Source organism: Lithobates pipiens, unplaced genomic scaffold (genome assembly GCF_037356315.1).
Source record: "Lithobates pipiens isolate NorthernLeopardFrog02 unplaced genomic scaffold, aLitPip1_a1.2 Scaffold_22, whole genome shotgun sequence".
Classification (NCBI taxonomy): Eukaryota; Metazoa; Chordata; class Amphibia; order Anura; family Ranidae; genus Lithobates; species Lithobates pipiens.
The window spans coordinates 26,623,970-26,643,265 of record NW_027507784.1 but is presented as its reverse complement, the minus strand read 5'-3'; the positions used below and the strand labels follow the sequence as shown (position 1 = coordinate 26,643,265).

Below are 19,296 nucleotides of genomic sequence, written 5' to 3'. Positions count from 1 at the left end.
TCCAATCGTGTGTACGCGGCATTAGTGAAAATGTCCAAATTGGGCCCAAAGTGTCAATATTTTTCCATCACTTCACAGGTTGCCACTAGAGTCCTCTTTCACTCCTTCATGACGACATCACAGAGTAGGTGGATGTTAGAGACCTTGTGCTCATCCACCTTCCATTTGAGGATGCCCCACAGATGCTCAATAGCGTTTAGGTCTGGAGACATGTTTGTCCAGTCCATCGCCTTTACCCTCAGCTTCTTTCTCAAAACAGTTGTCATCTTGGAGGTGTGTTTGGGGTCGTTGTCATGTTGGAATACTGCCCTACGGCCCAGTCTCCGAAGGGAGGGGATCATGCTCTGCTCCAGTATGTCACAGTACATGTTGGCATTCATGGTTCCCTCAATGAACTGTAGCTCCCCAGTGCCGGCAGCACTCATGCAGCCCCAGACCATGACACTCCCACCACCATGCTTGACTGCAGGCAAGACACACTTGACTTTGTACTCCTCACCTGGTTGTCACGACACACGCTTGACACCATCTGAACCAAATAAGTTTATCTTGGTCTCATCAGACCACGGGACATGGTTTCAGTAACCCATGTCCTTAGTCTGCTTGTCTTCAGCAAACTGTTTGTGGGCTTTCTTGTACATAATCTTTAGAAGAGGCTTCCTTCTGGGATGACAGCCTTGCAGACCAATTTGATGCAGGCTGACCCCACACCCCTTCAACCTATGCAGCAATGCTGGCAGCACTCATACATCTATTTCCCAAAGACAACCTCTGGATATGATGCTGAGCACGTGCACTCAACTTCTTTGGTCGACTATGGCGAGGCCTGTTCTGTGTGGAACCTGTCCTATTAAACTGCTGTATGGTCTTGGCCACTATGCTGCAGCTCAGTTTCAGGGTCTTGGCAATCTTCTTATAGCCTAAGCCATCTTTGTGTAGAGCAACAATTCATTTTTTCAGATCCTCAGAGAGTTCTTTGTCATGAGGTGCCATTTTGAACTTCCAGTGACCAGTATGAGAGAGTGAGAGCGATAACACCAAATTGAACACACCTGCTCCCCATTCATACCTGAGACCTTGTAACCCTAACAAGTCACATGACACCGGGGAGGGAAAATGGCTAATTGGGCCCAATTTGGACATTTTTACTTAGGGGTGTACTCACTTTTGTTGCCAGTGGTTTAGACATTAATGGCTGTGTGTTGAGTTATTTTGAGGGGACAGCAAATGTACACTGTTATACAAGCTGTACACTCACTACTTTACATTGTAGACAAGTGTCATTTCTTCAGTGTTGTCACATGAAAAGATATAATAAAATATTTACCAAAATGTGAGTGGTGTACTTACTTTTGTGAGATACTGTACAATGCAATTCTAGAAAAAAAATGTCACCCTCAGCCTCTGAAAGAAGACGCCATTTTTTTTTCTAATCACAATCTGCTTGCTCTCTCCCTCAGAAATTGTGGCTTATCCAATAAAGCATTCAAGGTTGTGCTGCAAATGTGAACTTTTTTCTTTTAATTATGAAACAAATAGATGATCATGTTTTGCTTTACATGTAATATGCCTGCACCAACCCTAAGAAGTCATGGCCTGTCCAAAAAGGCTTAATAGCTATGGTGCAAAATTGTAAAACTTTTCACTCCTCAGTCACAAAATCAAGATGCAATATGCCTACTTAATTCCTAAGAAATTGCACCCTGCCCCAAAAAAGGCTTAGTAGCTGTAAATGTTTTCCTTCTTCAGTCTCTTCCAAGGGTACAGAGAACTTTTAAGACCTCCAATAATTTAGAAAAAGATAAGTATAAACTGGAGAGTACTTAAGCAACTTAAAAAAAATGTGGATTATACCAGCCCGAGCAAGGAAGACAAATATTGATAAAATAATTCTTTATTATACAAATGTTTAAAAAAAACAAATTTCACAATAGAAAATTCCAAACGTCCCATCCTAAAAATTGTGGGCGAGATAATTCATATAAATGCACACAATCGTATATATATATATATATATATATATATATATATATATATATATATATATATATATATATAGTCATGTAAACATGTATCTTTAGCCTTTTGTCTGTATGGTCAACGGGTTTTGCCGAGATGAGTTCCTCAGGGCTCAGACAGGAGAGAAGCTTCCGAGAACACTATGATGTTAGTATACTAGTACCATAAAATATTCACAATACTGCATGAATAAATATACAATAATAGGTCTAAATCTGTGTATTCATACCGAAGGGTGCAGCAGCCAGAACATCCACCCAAACAACATCTGTGCCCACCCCAAAAAAAAGCAAACTGCTTCAATTCACATACCTCATTGACCTATGTTTGCCAAAATAATGGGCTCATGTACACAGGACAGTTAAAAATGTTTTCTGAACACTGGAAATTGACAGCTGGAGACCGACAATTAAAAACAGTGGTTATAAGCATTTAAAGTTAAAAGCTTTTTTTTTAAAGATAACCTCAGGAGACCCTCCCATATACCCACAATGCATGAAAAACAAGTAAATTATTAACCATTTCAGCCATTCTGTGATATAAGAGAGAGGAGCAGTAAAGAGAGCAGCGTGCTTGTAGTAGATAGTTGTCTTATTTTTTGTGTTTTTACTATGGATCCCATCATGAGCATATATAAGGAGATGCTCCTGATGTTGATGTTGCTGAGGCTCCACAGATGTATAAAATTACACGAGAGGACCAAAGTTTGTCCCTACTGGACATTGATGCAGGCAATAGCTATGGTGAAATTTGTGTTTTTTTCAACATTTTTATATGTTCATAAGTTATCAGAAATAAATTCAATGTAGTGTAGCATTAACAAAAAGACACCCAACTGTGTTGTGAAGCAATCATGAAATTAAAGCAAAAAAACAAACAAGCAAAGTCCTCTGTGAATATGTGGTTATCTACTTCAAAGCACCCCGTGTCTAATCTTTATGCACCGTGATTTTCTGTCACCGAGTGAAGTGTCTGCTCACCTCCGTATGGATCATAAACAGCTTATCTCCTCAATTTGACTGAAGAATCCTTATTACGTGGCGACACGCATCTAGGGGAGGAGTAGAGCTCTGTGATTGAGGTGGTGAGCCGGATGCTACATGAAAAACTTGTTTTTGTTTTATTATTTTGTAAGTGTATCTTTTTAAGCGGGGTATAATAAAGGCGTTATTACAGTAGTACACTATGTCTGACCTTTCTGCTTTAATACATATATAATCCATGGGGATGGGAGTTCATATCCCACTGTGGAGGAGAGAAGGAGTGGAGCCACTTATCTGGGTTGTGAGGAGATAATCTGTTTTTGATCTTTCGCTCAGCGATTGATAATCATAGTGCATGAAGATTAGACACGGTGTGCTTTGAAGTAGATGAGCACATATTTCTAATTAGAGCATTTAGAGTATTCGCTTAATTTTTAGATATAGTTTATTGAAAAGGAAGGCAACAAAATGCAAGAAATATATACAGAAAAGATATAGCAAAACATACATAAATTACAGTAAAATAAAAACGTGGAATGTGCTTAAGTAGAGTTCACTTGGTCTTTGGTACAGCGCTGAGTTTGGTTCACTTGAAGGGTAAGACCAATCCGATGCTGCAAGAGTCACTGGCCCTCATCGAGTAACTCTCAGTAGTCTTTGGTAGTTCTGGTGGTAAAACTAGAACTCTTATGCCGCGTACACACAACCGGTTTTTCCGTCGGAATAAACTCTGAAGGTTTTTTCAACGGAGTTCCGCTGAAACTGTCTTGCCTACACACGATCACGCCAAAGTCCGACCATCTAGAACGCGGTGATGTACAACGCGTACGACTGGACTAGAAAAAGCTGCCGTCTCGTACTTGCTTCAGAGCATGCGTCGTTTTTGGTCCGTCGGAAGAGCATACAGACGAGCGTTTTTTTCCCGATAGGAATTGGTTCAGTCGGAAATATTTAGAACATGTTCTATTTCTAGGTCCGTCAGAATTTTTCGAAAAAAAAAAGTCCGATGAGGCACACACACGATCGGAATATACAATGAAAAGATTACGTCAGACTTTTTCTGTCGGACATTTCGCTCGTGTGTACGCGGCATTAGATACTCATGCAGACACCTTTTCTTTTCTTTTTTTCTTTTTTTTTCTCCTGACCAAGTTGGTGCAGAGCCACCTCACCCAATCAAAGAGTCTGATGGGTGTTTTTTAAGTGTACTGGAAGGTTTAATAATGCCCAAAATATATAATGTAAAGTCTATATTTCCACAGGATGATGTTCCACAACCTAGCTATCAGAATCAGCTGATCCATATACTGTAACCTATGGCCTCTTCAGGAGCCAAGACCTCTCCTCACAGCAGGTGAGGTGAATCCCCAGAGGTCATTGAACAAGGGTTAGAGCCTGTCCCACATCCATACCTCAATAGGCAAAGCAGCATGTAAACTGAACAGTGTAATGTGTATCAAGCGTGTTATAAACAAAGATGGAACTTTTCGTGTGTTCCTAACAGCAGGATAAAACATACTACCAAAAATGGTAATGTTTATTTATGTCTTTTCCCCTCTTTATTTCAAAGCAATTGGTCAAATTTTATTTTTTGTATTTTTTTAATTTGACCTATTTCTATGCACTACCCATCTATGGATAATAAATTACAAAAATAATTTCATAACAAAGTGACAAATATATCAAATGTCTGTTTATCTGAATTGAGCTGCGGAGTAAGAATAGATCTTTATTTTCCTTCATAAAAGATAACTACTGTGTTTGAATTTCCTTTAGGATGTTGGACTAGGTACTCCAAGACACAGATAGATCCCTGTGAGGGGTGTCTTGGGGTCCAGAAGTGGCCATTATCCATATCGCTATTTATAAATCTTACAATAATTATATTACGGACTTTATTATACAAGTTCTAAGAGACTTACTCTTGTTCGAGTCCCTTTATGACTATGAATATTAGATACTTGGGAATACTACTTTATTCTTTATTGTGGATTATTTGTTTCTATGCTATATTGTGCTGAGAAAACCCTGTCACTACATTATACTGTGTTATGTTACTTTTATTACTATATATTATTTTTTTTGTTTTGTAACCCTTGTTGTAACTAACTCTGCTAAAATTCTCAATAAAAACATTTGAAAAAAAATAAAAAAATTACAAAAATACAGGTGTGTATGTGTGTACTTAGCTTAGAATTCATACTCCTAGAGAGATTAGTGCATTGTATTACCAGTTTCTGTATGCTTGCTGTAAATTTGTTGTTAATCTGTAGGAAATTGCATCGCATGGCTGCTGATTGCATACAGATTAGTGTCAGTGTGGGTAAGCTAGAAGATCTGCCAGACAGGGATCTGCATGTGTGTGTGTGTGTGTATGGTTCCCTAGCAGACCAGATAGCTGACAAACTGCAGGTTAGGGCAAGCGACTCTAAGTTGTGTTATCTGGTATATGTAGGTGGGCAGTGAAAAAATTAAAAATGCCAGAATTCTAGTTTGTAGGGAAGCTTGGGGGAATCTCAGAAGTGTGTGGGTGACTTGGCTGCCTGCCAGCCTTTAGGTTGCACTAGATTGTATGCAAAATTTTGCATCTGCAAGTGTGTGTCCAGCCAGCTAAATGCGAGTCGCCCTCCAGTGGCGACCAGTGGTTTTGCAAGCTGTGATAACAGTGTCATGGTTGGTTTTATCCTCTCAAAGTAAGCTCTCTCCTCATTCCTCCTCCACCAAACACGGTTCTCGCTCCAGTTAGCAAATTGCTGGGGGTGTGATTACTTGACATTAATGTTGTTATGAACCCTTTGAGCTGAAGACTTTTTGGGCCAGGAATGAGGTCCAACAGTTTTTATTTTTCTGTGTTTGCTTCTTTTGCAAAATATCCTTAAGTTCTTTTGGTGGCTTCTAAACCCAGAATTATAAGGGTTTTTGCAGTATTGGTTCTGCTTCCTACGTTCAAAGAGCCTCTTGCATACTCTAAGTATCATAAACCTGAATGTGTCTTTGTTTGGCTGGAGTTCATTTTTTAACTGGCTTATGAAAAAGTCAACATGGCTGGAAAATTGATGTGGGGTTAAGGATGTGACTTCCAAAGGGTATTCTGCTATATCTCTTTGTTTTAGAGACAGTTCAGAAGCCAGCACAACGCAGACATCTCTCATCAATGCATTAACGTTGTCATATTCCATCTCTGTGTGATGTTGTAACACCCTTTTAAAAATTGCCATGGTGGAAGAGATAGCATTGGCCAACAAATTACAGTCAATATAAACTTGGCTGTTACTATTAAAGAGAGGGAAGCCTCTAATCACATCTGAAATTGGTGATGTCCTCCTGCTCTTTCTTACTGCACCTACATTGTCCCGAATAATATAAGGTTGTAGAGTTGAGGTCATGTGTAGTTCCATAGCAGGTTTAAGACAGAGGTGGCAAAACCGTTTAGCACTGAATTTGTCTTGTATTATATTTTTCAAAGAATTTAAGGGTGGCAGCTTCTGTTTCTCCAGAAACAATTTCTCTTCTTTCGCTTTGACGAGGGCTTCATGTGTTTTTTGGAAGGCCTCGGCTGCTCTTCTCAAGATGTGAAGCTTAAGGTCAACCTCAAACAAATCTGTGAAGGGAAATATTTCCTTTCTGATCACTTTGTTAATCATTCGTAAGATCTCTAGACAATGTATGGGCTCATAATCTTTATTTAATGTAGCCATGGTCAGGGCGTATTTGCTGCACCTTTTAGTCAGAGATTGAACAAGGCTCTCCAGTCGACTCCAAGGTTTGGTACTGTTATTGTTCTTTGCCCCTTTCCTTGTGAACCAAGTTGCATCAATATGTTTTTCCTCAATCGCAAAGCTTTCTTCCATATAGTCTGACAAATTGTTAACGCTGTTAAGAACTTCAGTAACCAAGCCCCCTCTGTCCCTCATCTCCTTTTTGAGTATCTGCAGAAATTCATTCTGAATAGCACGTTTTTTCAAAAATTTTAACTTCAGCTGGCTGACCTTGTCTTTCCAGAATGAGTCAAACTCAAAATTAGGTTCCAGCTCATCAGGGTCCCACTCCTGATCACAAAGGTTTTCAATAACTGCCATTTGCAGGCCATGCCTTAAGATCTGAATTTCAACGCACTTCTCTTTATAAAAGGTTTCAAGTTCTTTACCAAGGAGATGGAATTTTTCAATAAAACCTTCTTCGAATTGTTTTTTGTCAGAATCCAAATAGAGTCTGAAATTTTCAAAATGTTCCTGCTTCTTTTTTTGCAGGTGTTCCAACATATCTTTTTTTAAGATGTCTGCGCCATGAGATACTGAAATTTGCTCTTGTTCTTTGGAACTCCACTCATACAATTCTTTGTGGATACTTCGTTCTAACTCCCTGTACCGATCAGACAGTTCAGTGTAGATTATAACCTCTTTAATGTGCTCATATTTAAAAATGGGCTCAAGGTTCACAGCGTTCCACAGACTTTTGATATCATCGATAAAGTCTAGAATAGTCCGCAAACTGCCATGATTTGGTTTTTGGGTCAGAGTGTGAATTAAATGCTTTTTTAGTTCGATTACTTTCTCAGCATATTCAGAATTGATGCATCTGTTGAAAGAATCTCCTTGCCATAGACTGGGGATAAAGCTATACCAGTGCCTGCTTAAAAAGTCACATTTAAAAACATCATTTATTGATAGAAAGCTAGCTCTTTTTACTACTTTAGCAGCTAGATCAATTGTTTCATGAAGACATTGTTGTATTTTGTCTTTGTTACTTTTTTCTCCATCAGGAGAACCATTTGGTGCATCAGTTTGTACAAAATACAAAGCTGGTCTTCTTCCTGAGTCTCTCATTCTTAGAAGGGCACATGTTGCCATTTGTAAAGTGTTGATGGTGTCCAATGGATTTTCACTGGACAGGCTGAAGATGACTATGTCACTGATCCCAATAATGAATGCTGCCAATGCATTGTCATGTTCAAATCTCTCCTTTTCAGATGCCAACTTGGAGGCTCTTAATCCTTCGGTGTCAATCACCAAAAGGAAGTCACAGTCCAGCTTCTGTTTAAAGCTGTCTTCCACTTTGATAAGACTCATTAAGGCTCCTTTTGTGGGCTGAGGTCTGGTGACCTGGAACTGCAACCCAAACATGGTATAAAGTAGACTGGATTTCCCCGTGCAGTAAACTCCCAATGCAGATATCACTCTCACTCTGCATGGTCCTCTTGTCTTGTTTACCAGGTCAGTCAGGACATCGGTTATCCATGGAAGTTGTACGCTATAGGTGTTTTCACTGATGAAAACCAGTGGAAACCCATCCAGCAGCAGATCTGCAGCAGTTTTAGGCAGCTCAGAACATCTAGGAATGTGTTCTGTTGCTTTTGAAACTATGGCTTCTGCTTGATAAATGTACACTAAATCATAAAAAATGTTCCTCTGCATTGCTTCCTCAAGAAAAGTGTTTGTAGAGGCTTTGTGACGGTGAACCTGCATCCATTTTAAGAAATATTGTTTTTGTCCTCGGTTCATAAAAGTAAAAGCATACACTAAATTGGTGATGTCATCATTCCATAAGCACCTAAGGAGGCTCTTTAGCATTTGGTCAGCTAACTCTGACTTGAAGAGTTCTTTGTTGGGCTTACCTTTTTGTTCTGGTTGATTATTTTCTTTTTGAACTTTGGTGAGCTGTATTCGTATTTCTTTCAAGCACTTTAGATAATTTTCATTATATTTTGCTGTAGTTGAAATATCATGGGTCAGCTCCAAGGTGTGCAGTTTAGCATACTGGCAATCTCTTTGGTTTTCGTCAATGCAGAAGCCAAAATCTGATCCCAATGCTGCCATATAAGTCAATGTCATTTGGTTAGGGTTTACCTTAATAAAATTTTGAATAATTATCTGGATTTTCTCCTCTAGGCTTTTGTCAATTCCCAACAGAATATTAAGATTTGAAAGTGATGAAGATAAAGCTTTAAATAGTTGTTCTGTCCCATCATTCCAGGAACTATGGGATGGGTGCCCAACTATAAAATAAAAATGATTGCATTCCTCTTTATATATCTCACCCCAGACAGACGCTTCTTCAAGAAGTATGAACACGGCGGATGAAACATTTGCCAGGAACCTAAACTGTCTCTGGTTTGCCTGTAGGTCCCCATGCAGATTGGCAATGGCAAAAGGTCGTTGGGCACAACCGGGACCAGTATTTTTAGTAGGGAAATACCAGGCAAGCTCTACCAGGCCATTGGATATGATTCTAGAGCCTTTACCACAATTCATTTCCCGATGTACAAAATCGTTACGGCAGCTGTGTGAGATGAGACTAAGAACTTGGTTAAGGATCTTAGATTTGGACAAGTTCTTACATTCTCCAAGTCTTACAAAAGAGAATAAGGGCATAGGAATATTCACCAAATTGTCTTCTACAAACTCCCCAGTTTCTGTGGGTAAAGACTTCATAATATTTCTCATTGCCCACAACATAAACATGCCTTCTGTACCATCACCAGTAGGGAGCAGTAGAGGGACAGCAAACTGAGACATGGACAGTCTGGTTATAATCTCTTGTTGTAGAAAATGATCCGAACAGTTCAGGAGGGCACAGAGAACATCCAGGGGGTGGACAGTTGGCAAGTCATTTTCACCATTTCTTAAATAAAGAGAATCAGACAGATTGTAGCTCTCATTTGGTTTTGATAAATACATGCTAATATCAATCGGGGTCTCAGACCCTGTAACTGATGTGCCTTGTCCAGAGATACTAGTTATTGAGCGTCGATCCATTCCGGAGCCACAGAACGTTGAATTATTGGCATTGGTATTCAGTAAAATAAGCTGTCTTAAGAAGAGCCAAGTAATGTCCTTTTTAGAGCGGCAAGGAGCATCTGATAGAACCTCCTGATTGATGCTCAGAACATCTGAAGGTGTCAGCTTGTGTTGTGTATACCCATTGAGTCCAAGTTCTTCAATGAATTGATTGAACACGTTTTTATTTTCTGTAAATAGAATAATAACAGAAATAAATATGTAATAATACCTTGTAAACCTTCAACAAATTCCAAAAGTTATACTTTAAGGCCAAGTACATTGATGTGTAACTAACTAGTATATTGAAGAACCTTATTTTTTTTTTATATATTCTTTATTTTTCCTTTTTATACATATCAAATTTATAAAAACAATGGTACCATTTATTATATTATATACAGTTCTTCTTCACAATTACAATCCTTTTCAACAACCCACTTCCTCCCTCCTCTTCCCTCCCCCTACCCTGGGGCAGAAAAAAAAAAAAAAAGAGGGGAGAGGTCTGCCCCTCTATCTCCCCCCTCTCATTCGTCACCCTCTCTGTCCTCTTGCCCCTCGAGTATTGCACGACAGTCCCCCTTCTCTAAGAATGTCAGCCATTGCTGCCATTTCCCATGCTCTTTCCCCTCTATATCTTGTAGTTTATATATCGACTCTTCCGTTAACCTAACTTGCTCAACCCTCTTCACCCAATCCCCTATCGTTGGCACCCTTACCGTTTTCCAGTAACATGGGATCAGCGCTTTGGCTGCATTCAACAAGTGCGGGACTATCATGCCTTTGTATTCCATTACCCCTTTCTCTGTATCGTGAAAAAGACAAACCCATGGGCATTTTCTAATCCTCATTCCTGTCACATCAAATATACTTTTTATTATTTTGTCCCAAAAGGGGGATATTTTAGCGCAATCCCACCATATATGTTTTAAAGAACCTTGTTCTGTACTTTCCCGCCAACAAGTTGCTTGTTCTTCCCCTCCAAACCTCTGCATTCTTTGGGGTGTCATATACCACCTTGATATTAATTTGTAGGACATTTCTATCGTTTGAGAGTCTCTTGGGATGGAGTGCGTCATTTTCAATATTTTTATCCTTTGCTCTTCATTCTTAAGTGATCCTAATTCCCCTTCTCATTTCCCCAAGTATGCTGGTAATTCCGAGTCTGCCACTCATCTTAGTATTTTATATATTTTTGATACCCTTTTCACTAAACATTGTTCATCCTTAAGTACCGTATATACTCGAGTATAGGCCGACCCGAATATAAGCCGAGGCCCCCAATTTACCCCCAAAAAACTGGAAAACTTATTGACTCGTGTATAAGCCGAGGGTGAGACATGGCTGTCCATCCCTGTGTGTCCGTCCATCCCTGTGTGTGTGTCCGTCCATCCATCCCTGTGTGTGTGTCCATCCATCCATCCATCCATCCATCCCTGTGTGTCCGTCCATCCATCCCTGTGTGTGTATCCATCCATCCCTGTGTGTGTGTGTGTGTGTGTGTGTGTGTGTGTGTGTGTGTGTGTGTATTCATCCATCCATCCATCCCTGTGTGTGTGTGTGTGTGTGTGTGTATCCATCCATCCATCCGTGTGTGTGTGTGTGTGTGTGTGTGTGTGTGTGTGTGTGTGTGTGTGTGTGTGTGTGTGTGTGTGTGTCCGTGCAGCCTTGTGTGTGTGTCCAGCCTACCTGTGTCCCAAGCCTCCGTCCCGAGCCGCCGTCGTCCCGAGCCTCCTCTGTCCCGTGCCTCCTCTGTCCCGTGCCTTCCGGTGTCCCGTGCCTCCTCTGTCCCGTGCCTCCTCCGTCCCGTGCCTCCTCCGTCCCGTGTCGTGCCGATGGATCGCCGCTCTTCTCGGCGGCCATTCTACGATTCAAAAGCTGCGCCTCCGTCCTCCGCCTGTGATAGGCGGAACACTCAATTTCCCAGCAGCCTGTGTTCCGCCTATCACGGACATCCTCTCATACTCGTCCGTAGTATGAGAATGAACGGATGTCCGTGATAGGCGGAACACTGACTGCTGGGAAATTCAGTGTTCCGCCTATCACAGGCGGAGGCGGAGAAGGAGGCGCGGCTTTTGAATTTTAATGTCCGCCGTCTGTCTGCTCGATACGCTGATCGAGCAGTCAGACAGCGGTGACTCGAGTATAAGCCGAGGGGGCACTTTCAGCCTCAAAAAAGAGGCTGAAAATCTCGGCTTATACTCGAGTATATACGGTAGGTTCTCTAATGGTCTTAACCGTAACATTCCTCGTAGAGGTTGTGGGAGCCCTTGTGTGAAGTGTGATAGTTGCGCATGTCTCCATCTATCTAACGGTTTGTGCCCCCACTCTTGTGTAATTTCCCTATACGTGTATAGCCTGTTCCCTTTAATTACCTCCCCTAATTTTATCTCCTCCTTCTTTGACCATCTGCTAAAATATAATCTTTCCTCCTTTCCTGGCAAAAAATAATTAGTGTCCAACAGTGACATTAATGGAGAATTGTGAGTCCAGTTGTGTGTCTTATTAATTTTATCCCATATTTTTAATGTGTGCTTAGTTAAAGTGCTCGTGCCTACTCCTAAATATCTCGACTTTGAAGGGATCCATATACTTTTTTTTAGTTCCTCTCCACTCAGTCTAATTTCTAACTCCACCCAACTTTTCTCTTTCTGGTTGTGTGACCAGTCCGCTACTCTTGATATTATTATTGCTTCATAGTATTTATTAAAATCTGGTAGTGCCACTCCTCCCCGTTCTTTTTCCTTCACTAAAACATTATGTGCAATACGTGGCCTTTTCGGGGCCCATATAAATGACACCACCAAAGATTTTAATTTCCTAAAAAAACTTGCCTGTACTGGCACAGGTACCATTTGAAATGTGTACATTACTACTGGTAGTATAAACATTTTTATTGCATTTATTTTACCCATCCATGATAACGCTTTGTGACTCATACTTTTCATTTGCCCTTTAATTTTATTTAAGAGGGGTATATAATTTGCTTCATACAATTTTGTCCTTTGTGCCGTTAGTTTTATCCCCAGATAACTCAGTTCTCCTCTACACCACTTAAAGGGCAGGCTTGCGGAAAGGGCTCTCTGTTCTTTTTCTGATAGATTCAGGTTTAGAATTTCTGTCTTTGTCAAATTTATTTTAAAATTTGATAATCTTCCGTATTGTTCTAATTCTTTAAGGACCAACGGGATCGATATTCTGGGGTTTACTATGTATAACAGCACGTCATCTGCATAAGCAGCTACCTTATATTCTATCCCTCCCACCTGAATTCCCTGTATATCCTGATTCCTACGGATCGCTACTAATAGGGGTTCTAAGACCACTACAAACAGAATCAGGGACAAGGGGCATCCCTGCCTCGTCCCGTTAAACAAGTCAAGGGGGCGAGACAGGGATCCATTTACTCTAATCCTGGCGGTCGGTCGAGTTGTACAACGCTCCGATCCATCTCCTCATTCTCTCTCCCAATCCCACATGTTTTAGTGTCTCTTCAATAAACTGCCAATCTACTCTATCAAGAGCCTTCTCAGCATCTACTGATAGAAGGGCCGTGGGGATCTTCCTTCTAATTGCCTCCTGGATCAAGATGATAGACTTTAAAGAGTTGTCCCTCCCCTCCCGCCCCAACACAAATCCCACCTGATCGGTATGGACCCATCCCGGGAGGAGTGTCTTCAATCTTTCGGCTATTATTTTTGCGTATATTTTTACATCCGTATTTAGTAATGATATCGGCCGATAACTCTCTAGTGCTGCAGAGTCTTTACCCTCCTTCAAAATCAAAGCAATATGCGCAAGAAGCGCCTCCTCTCGAAAGCCCTGACCCTCACTGACTGCGTTGAAATACTCACAAAGTTTTGGTACTAAAAGACTCTGGAATCTCTTATAGTATAGGATGGAGTATCCGTCCGGGCCCGGACTTCCCCCCCGGGCTGTTTCTTTATTTGCTCTCTCAACTTCCTTTACTGTAATCGGGGTCTCTAGAGCCTCCATCTCTTCACTCACACCTTTAGGGAAATCCAGGCTCGTGAGGTACTCCCGTATGGTCTCCTTCCTTTTGCCCTTTTCATCTCCTCTTACTCCTATATTATACAAAACACTATAGTAAGTATGGAAACTGTCTGCAATATCTGGAGTAGCGAACTTCATCTCCCCTTCTTTGTCCCTAATCTTGGGGATATAGGTCCTGTTTTTCTGCTCCTTTACTCTTCTCGCCAGCCACTTCCCTGACCTATTTCCCCACAGATGTCTCTCCTTATTTATTTTATAAAAAGTTGTTCTCCTTTCTTGTTCCAAACATTCTTCAAGTTCTCTTTTTTTTTTTTTAAGATCCTGACTCTCCTGGAGCCCCCTAGGTCTAGTTTTCTGCTCCAGCTCCTCGATCTCGCTATATAGTTGGACTTTCCTTTTCTCTCTTTCCTTCTTTTTCCACGCTCCAATCCCAATCAAACTTCCCCTAATGACTACCTTGTGTGTCTCCCAAATAGTAGCCCTGGAAATTCCCTCTACGTCATTAAGCTCAAAGAAGTCCTTTATTTCCTGTTCTATTTTATTACCTACATCCTGTTCTTGAATAAGTGAGTCATTCAACCTCCAGGTTCTCCCTTTTCTGTTATCACCCTGTATTTCTAATTAAATTTTTATGGGGGCATAGTCTGAGAGAGTAATTGGTTTGATTTCCGCTTTTTTCAAGTTAGCCACTAATTGATGATCTATTAAAATATAATCCAGTCTTGCAAAGATTTTATGAGCTGCTGAGAAATGAGTGTAGTCACGGTCTTTTTGATGGCTTATCCTCCATGCGTCTTGTAACTGCGCCTTGGTCAGTGCTTTGTTTACCAATCTATATCTCTGTTCTACCACTCGTGCACCTCCCACCGAGGTATCCATCTTTGGGTCTAAACCCCAATTCAGGTCTCCTGCTATAACCACTTTACCAACTCTAAACTCTTCTAATTTATTCAAAACTTTCCTTAAAAATGTATCCGGATTTCTGTTTGGAGCATAAACATTTACTATAGTGCATTGCATCTCCCCCAATTTCCCTTTTATAAATAAATATCTGCCCTCTGGGTCAGCCAGCCGTTCACCAATTTCAAATCTTGTTAATCTATCGAAGCCAATGGCTACTCCTCTTGAGTGGGCTGATGGTGTGTCCCCATAGAACCAAAGTGGGAATTGAGCTGATGCCAATTTTATCCCGGAGTTGTTGGTGATATATGTCTCTTGAATGCATATTACATTCCCTCCCATAAATTGAAGTTCTTTGTTAATTTTATACCTTTTTTCCCATGTATTTAGTCCCCTCACATTGTATGTTATCACATTAATGACTACCATTGACTGCTTCCTTCATTGGTTCGTCTGGCTGCGTATGCTGACCCAAAGGGCCTCCTACTGAGGAACAGAGAGGGTGCAAGAAAAAAAAAAAAAAATCCCCCCCCCAAAAAAAAAACCCCAACACTCCCCCCACTCCTCCCCCCACCCCAACCCCTTCTCCGCAACGCTATCCCCCGTAGGGTTGTTCGGAGACCCCCCTTACTTCGTTGTTCATATGGGCAAGACACCTATCTCGATGGAGTCTTTTCGTTCCCATATTTCACCCGAGGGCTCACTCCGGTAGACCTCTGCGGACCTCCTCCAGCCCTCCCAACACCACCCACCCCCTCCCCTCACCCCCCTCCACTCTCCTCCCCCTCTTACTTTTTAGCACTATCTTTTAACTACCACCTCTTCATTTAACTCCGTTCCTCTCCCCCTCGTCCATCTTAACTTTCTTTGCCTAGGCCTTACTTCCTTAACTTCCTCTTCCCATCCTGGTAGCTGGGGAGGAGATATGTCTAACCTTTCGCAGAACCCTCTCAAGTCCTCTGGAAATCACAGGACTGCAGAACGACCATCTTTTTTCCCTTTCAGACAGGCAGAGAAGCCCCATTGATAGGCTATTCCTGCTGCTGCCATCCGTTGAGTTAGGGGTTTTAATAGTCTCCTTCTCATCAGTGTTTCTGACGCAAGGTCAGAGAACACCTGTAACTCTACCCCCTCAAAAGTCAGGCCTGGTAATGTCCTCAATTTCCCCATTATTTGCCCTTTTTCTTCTGCGTAGTGTAGCCTCACTATTACATCCCTTGGGGACTCCACCCCTGCTGTCATCCGCCTTGTAATCCTGTGTATTCTATCTACCTTTATAGTCTCAGAGGGGTCCCTTTCTAACAACGGGTTAAATAGCTGCTGCACAATATTACCTAACTCCCCGCTACTGTATTTCTCTGGGAGCCCTTTAATTCTCACATTTTTCCTCCTGCCCCGGTTCTCTTGGTCCTCTAATCTATACTGGAGATTTCTGTTAGTTCTCTGCAGGTTTGAAACTTGTTCTGTAATCTCATCCAGCCTTGAGTCCTGTTTATCTAACCTATCTTCTATCTCCTCTACTCTCTCTAACACAAGACCTATGTCTGCCCTTACTCCTGCAATCTCAACTTTTAGGGACTCCTCCATTTTGGCGAACATCTCCGTCAACATTTCCTTTATTGTCGGGGCTTCTACTTCTTGGCTACTTGATTGGGCACCACCTTCCCTTCTAATATCCTCTTCTTCTTCTCTTTCTTCTTCCCTTTCCAGAGGGGCTCTAATGCTAGTCTGTGGATGATTGCCTACATTTTTTGATCCACTCGCCTTTACCCCACCTTTACTTTCTTCCGGTATCCTCTGCTTATTTACCCCTGATCTCCTTGCTGAACCCGACTTAGGGCTTCCTTGTCCTTCTTCTATTGTGCTGGTATTATTTGCCAAATACCGCTGGATACCTCCTGGACTGGTCGCCGGCGGTATATTTTTTCCTATTTTTGCCTTCCCTCTCATTTTCCCCGTTTTAACCATCCCAGTTCTATTTCCTTTTTCGTCCACTCCTCTCCCTCCCGTCTTATCCCCCGATCTCCCTCTCCTCCACTCAGGGGCAGTGGAAGCAAAGGAGGGCGGACAAGAGGGCGGTAACAAATAGGACCAGTCCCGCTTTCCTTAATTATACCTCACCAGGCTAAAAATATGTTCATATAAGACAATGTTAACAGTGTCCTATTATATTTTTATTACTCCAGTCCCTTTCACATATTTGTCCTCTTCCTTCCTCCTGTAGCTTAAATTTCCACGGTTATCAGTATAGCGCCCTTTTCTCATTGATGTCCTCTTTGATTCAGTCCTGCTTTCTTTCCACAATACTCTCCGGGTTCACTCCACATACACACCGACTTGTGCTTTATTGAACAATGCTTAGCAATATTATCTTTGCTCCTTATTAGCTGGTCTTTGAGAGGATGTTAAGTGGGTAATCGGTACAGGGCACTTCCAATGTCTCTCCTCTGCTGTTTATCCGGGATGCAGTTTTTAGAGATAAAGCGGAGGAAAGGAAGAAACAACAAACAGAAAAAATAAAATAAAAAAAAACCCCTATATAGAGGGAAACTGCGGGGATGCTCAGCAGTTAATTTGACAGTCTGTCCCGGCAAGGAGTCTATATAGTTCTTTACTTTCCTTTCTCTGTTACTTTAAAGGATTTTCCCCTCCCTTCTCCTCCTCTTTTGTTTCCTCATATAAAGGCTGTAAAGGCTTAAGGGCAACTTGTGGTTTACCTTAGTTCATACAGTAGATGCTATAGTGCCATTGCTTATTTAGATGCAGCATATTATAATATACAGTATAATATCACAGTTCCATTTGCCACTCCAGCCCTCTGTTGTGATATTATATTTATCCTTTCACCATACATTAACTCACGATTTGATGACTTTTAAGGGACACTTTGGTGGTTGTAGTTTCTCAAAATCGGCAGGTGCGCTCCGCAGGAATTCTGTTAATGGAAGGCGTCTTTTCCAGGGTCTGTATTGCTCTCCACGGGCGTCCCGCCTGCTGGTCACCACCAGTCTGTCCCCTTAATGGATTCCGTCTCCAGCCTCCGGTCCTCCCTTTCCTGCATGCCGGTCTTACAGTGCTCAGGAGCGTCTCCCTGCTTACTCTATGCCGCACATTCTGTCATCAATCCCGCTGGGCGATCCGCAATTCCAGCGCGAAGTTGGAGGGGAGGAGATGTCGGGCTCTCGCTGCAAATTCTTCCGGGTAGCGTGGCGTGGCTGTCAGTTCCGCCCGCTGCTCCCCCGCTTCACCGCGGTGGCAGATCTTTCCTGCGGGAACTCCAGCCTGCGAGAGCCGCGTGAGGAGAGGTAGGGGGTGGTGGCGCTCGGTCGGGCGGTCAGGGGAACAGCAAAGCGCGTCTACGTCATGGTGCTCCGCCCCCCAAGAGCACCTGTTCTCAATTTTAGTTTGTCTGGGAGGAGCCTTATTCCTAGGCTAATGCCGCGTACACACGGGCGGAATTTCCGATGGGAAAAGTCTGATGGGAGCTTTTCATCGGACATTCCGACCGTCTGTATGCCCCATCAGACTTTTCTATTGGCATTTTCGACGGAATTTAGATAGAGAACCTGTTATCACCGTCGGAAATGCCGAACGAGGAAAAGCCCGGCCATGTGTACACGGCATTAGGCTTTATGCAGGGCTGCAACTTTAAACCCTACCCCTTGAGATTAAGCCCCACCCAGCTTAAGCCACTCTCCTGCCATTCAGCTGATAGCTGGTAGAGCCTCTGTCCCTCTAAAGCCTGGCTGTTGGTTTCATAGTTTCCAAGCTAAATGAAGAGGGATGAGCACTTGACTCTTTGACCACCATTGTGATGGATGACTCTTGACCAGGAACTCTGGTCAATGTTTGTATGTTAAGGCACCTTGGGATTCTAGAGGCAGAGGGGTGAAATCTAACCAGGTGTAAAGACAACTGTGGATACCTGATGCACTATATGAAGACTAAGCGATTTCTGTCTGACCATAGGTGCAATTTAACCCCAACTCTAAGCCCTTGTACACACGGTCGGACATTCTGACAACCAAATCCGTTGGATTTTGTCTGACGGATTTTGTCCGAGACTGTTGCATACACACTGTCGGACAAAGTTGTCGGAAAATCCGATTGTTTAGAACGTGGTGACGTTATTTCATTACGATGGGACTACGTTCAGGCTAGTAGCCAATAGCTTGCCATTCAGCTGATAGTTGGTCGAGCCTCTGTCCCTCTAAAGCCTGCCCGTTGGTTTCATAGTTTCCAAGCCAAATGAAGAGGGATGAGCACTTGACTCTTTGACCACCATTGTGATGGATGACTCTTGACCAGGAACTCTGGTCAATGTTTGTAAGTTAAGGCACCTTGGGATTCTAGAGGCAGAGGGGTGAAATCTGACCAGGTGTAAAGACAACTGTGGATACCTGATGCACTATATGAAGACTAAGCGATTTCTGTCTGACCATAGGTGCAATTTAACCTCAACTCTAAGCCCTTGTACACACGGTCGGACATTCTGACAACCAAATCCGTTGGATTTTGTCCGATGAATTTTGTCCGAAACTGTTGCATACACAAGGTCGGACAAAGTTGTCGGAAAATCCGATCGTTCAGAACGTGGTGACGTT

The 19,296-nt window shown here is 42.2% G+C and overlaps 1 protein-coding gene across 1 annotated transcript in view; it reads right to left on the bottom strand.

The window, feature by feature from the left end:
- Positions 1–1,958: 1,958 nt before the first annotated feature.
- Positions 1,959–19,296, bottom strand: part of LOC143923468 (up-regulator of cell proliferation-like) — a 34,283-nt gene continuing 16,945 nt past the window's right edge. The window contains exon 2 of the mRNA XM_077447154.1: positions 1,959–9,969. Coding sequence (XP_077303280.1) covers positions 5,768–9,969 — 4,202 coding nt within the window. The 3' untranslated portion in view covers positions 1,959–5,767. The remainder of the gene's footprint in view (positions 9,970–19,296) is intronic.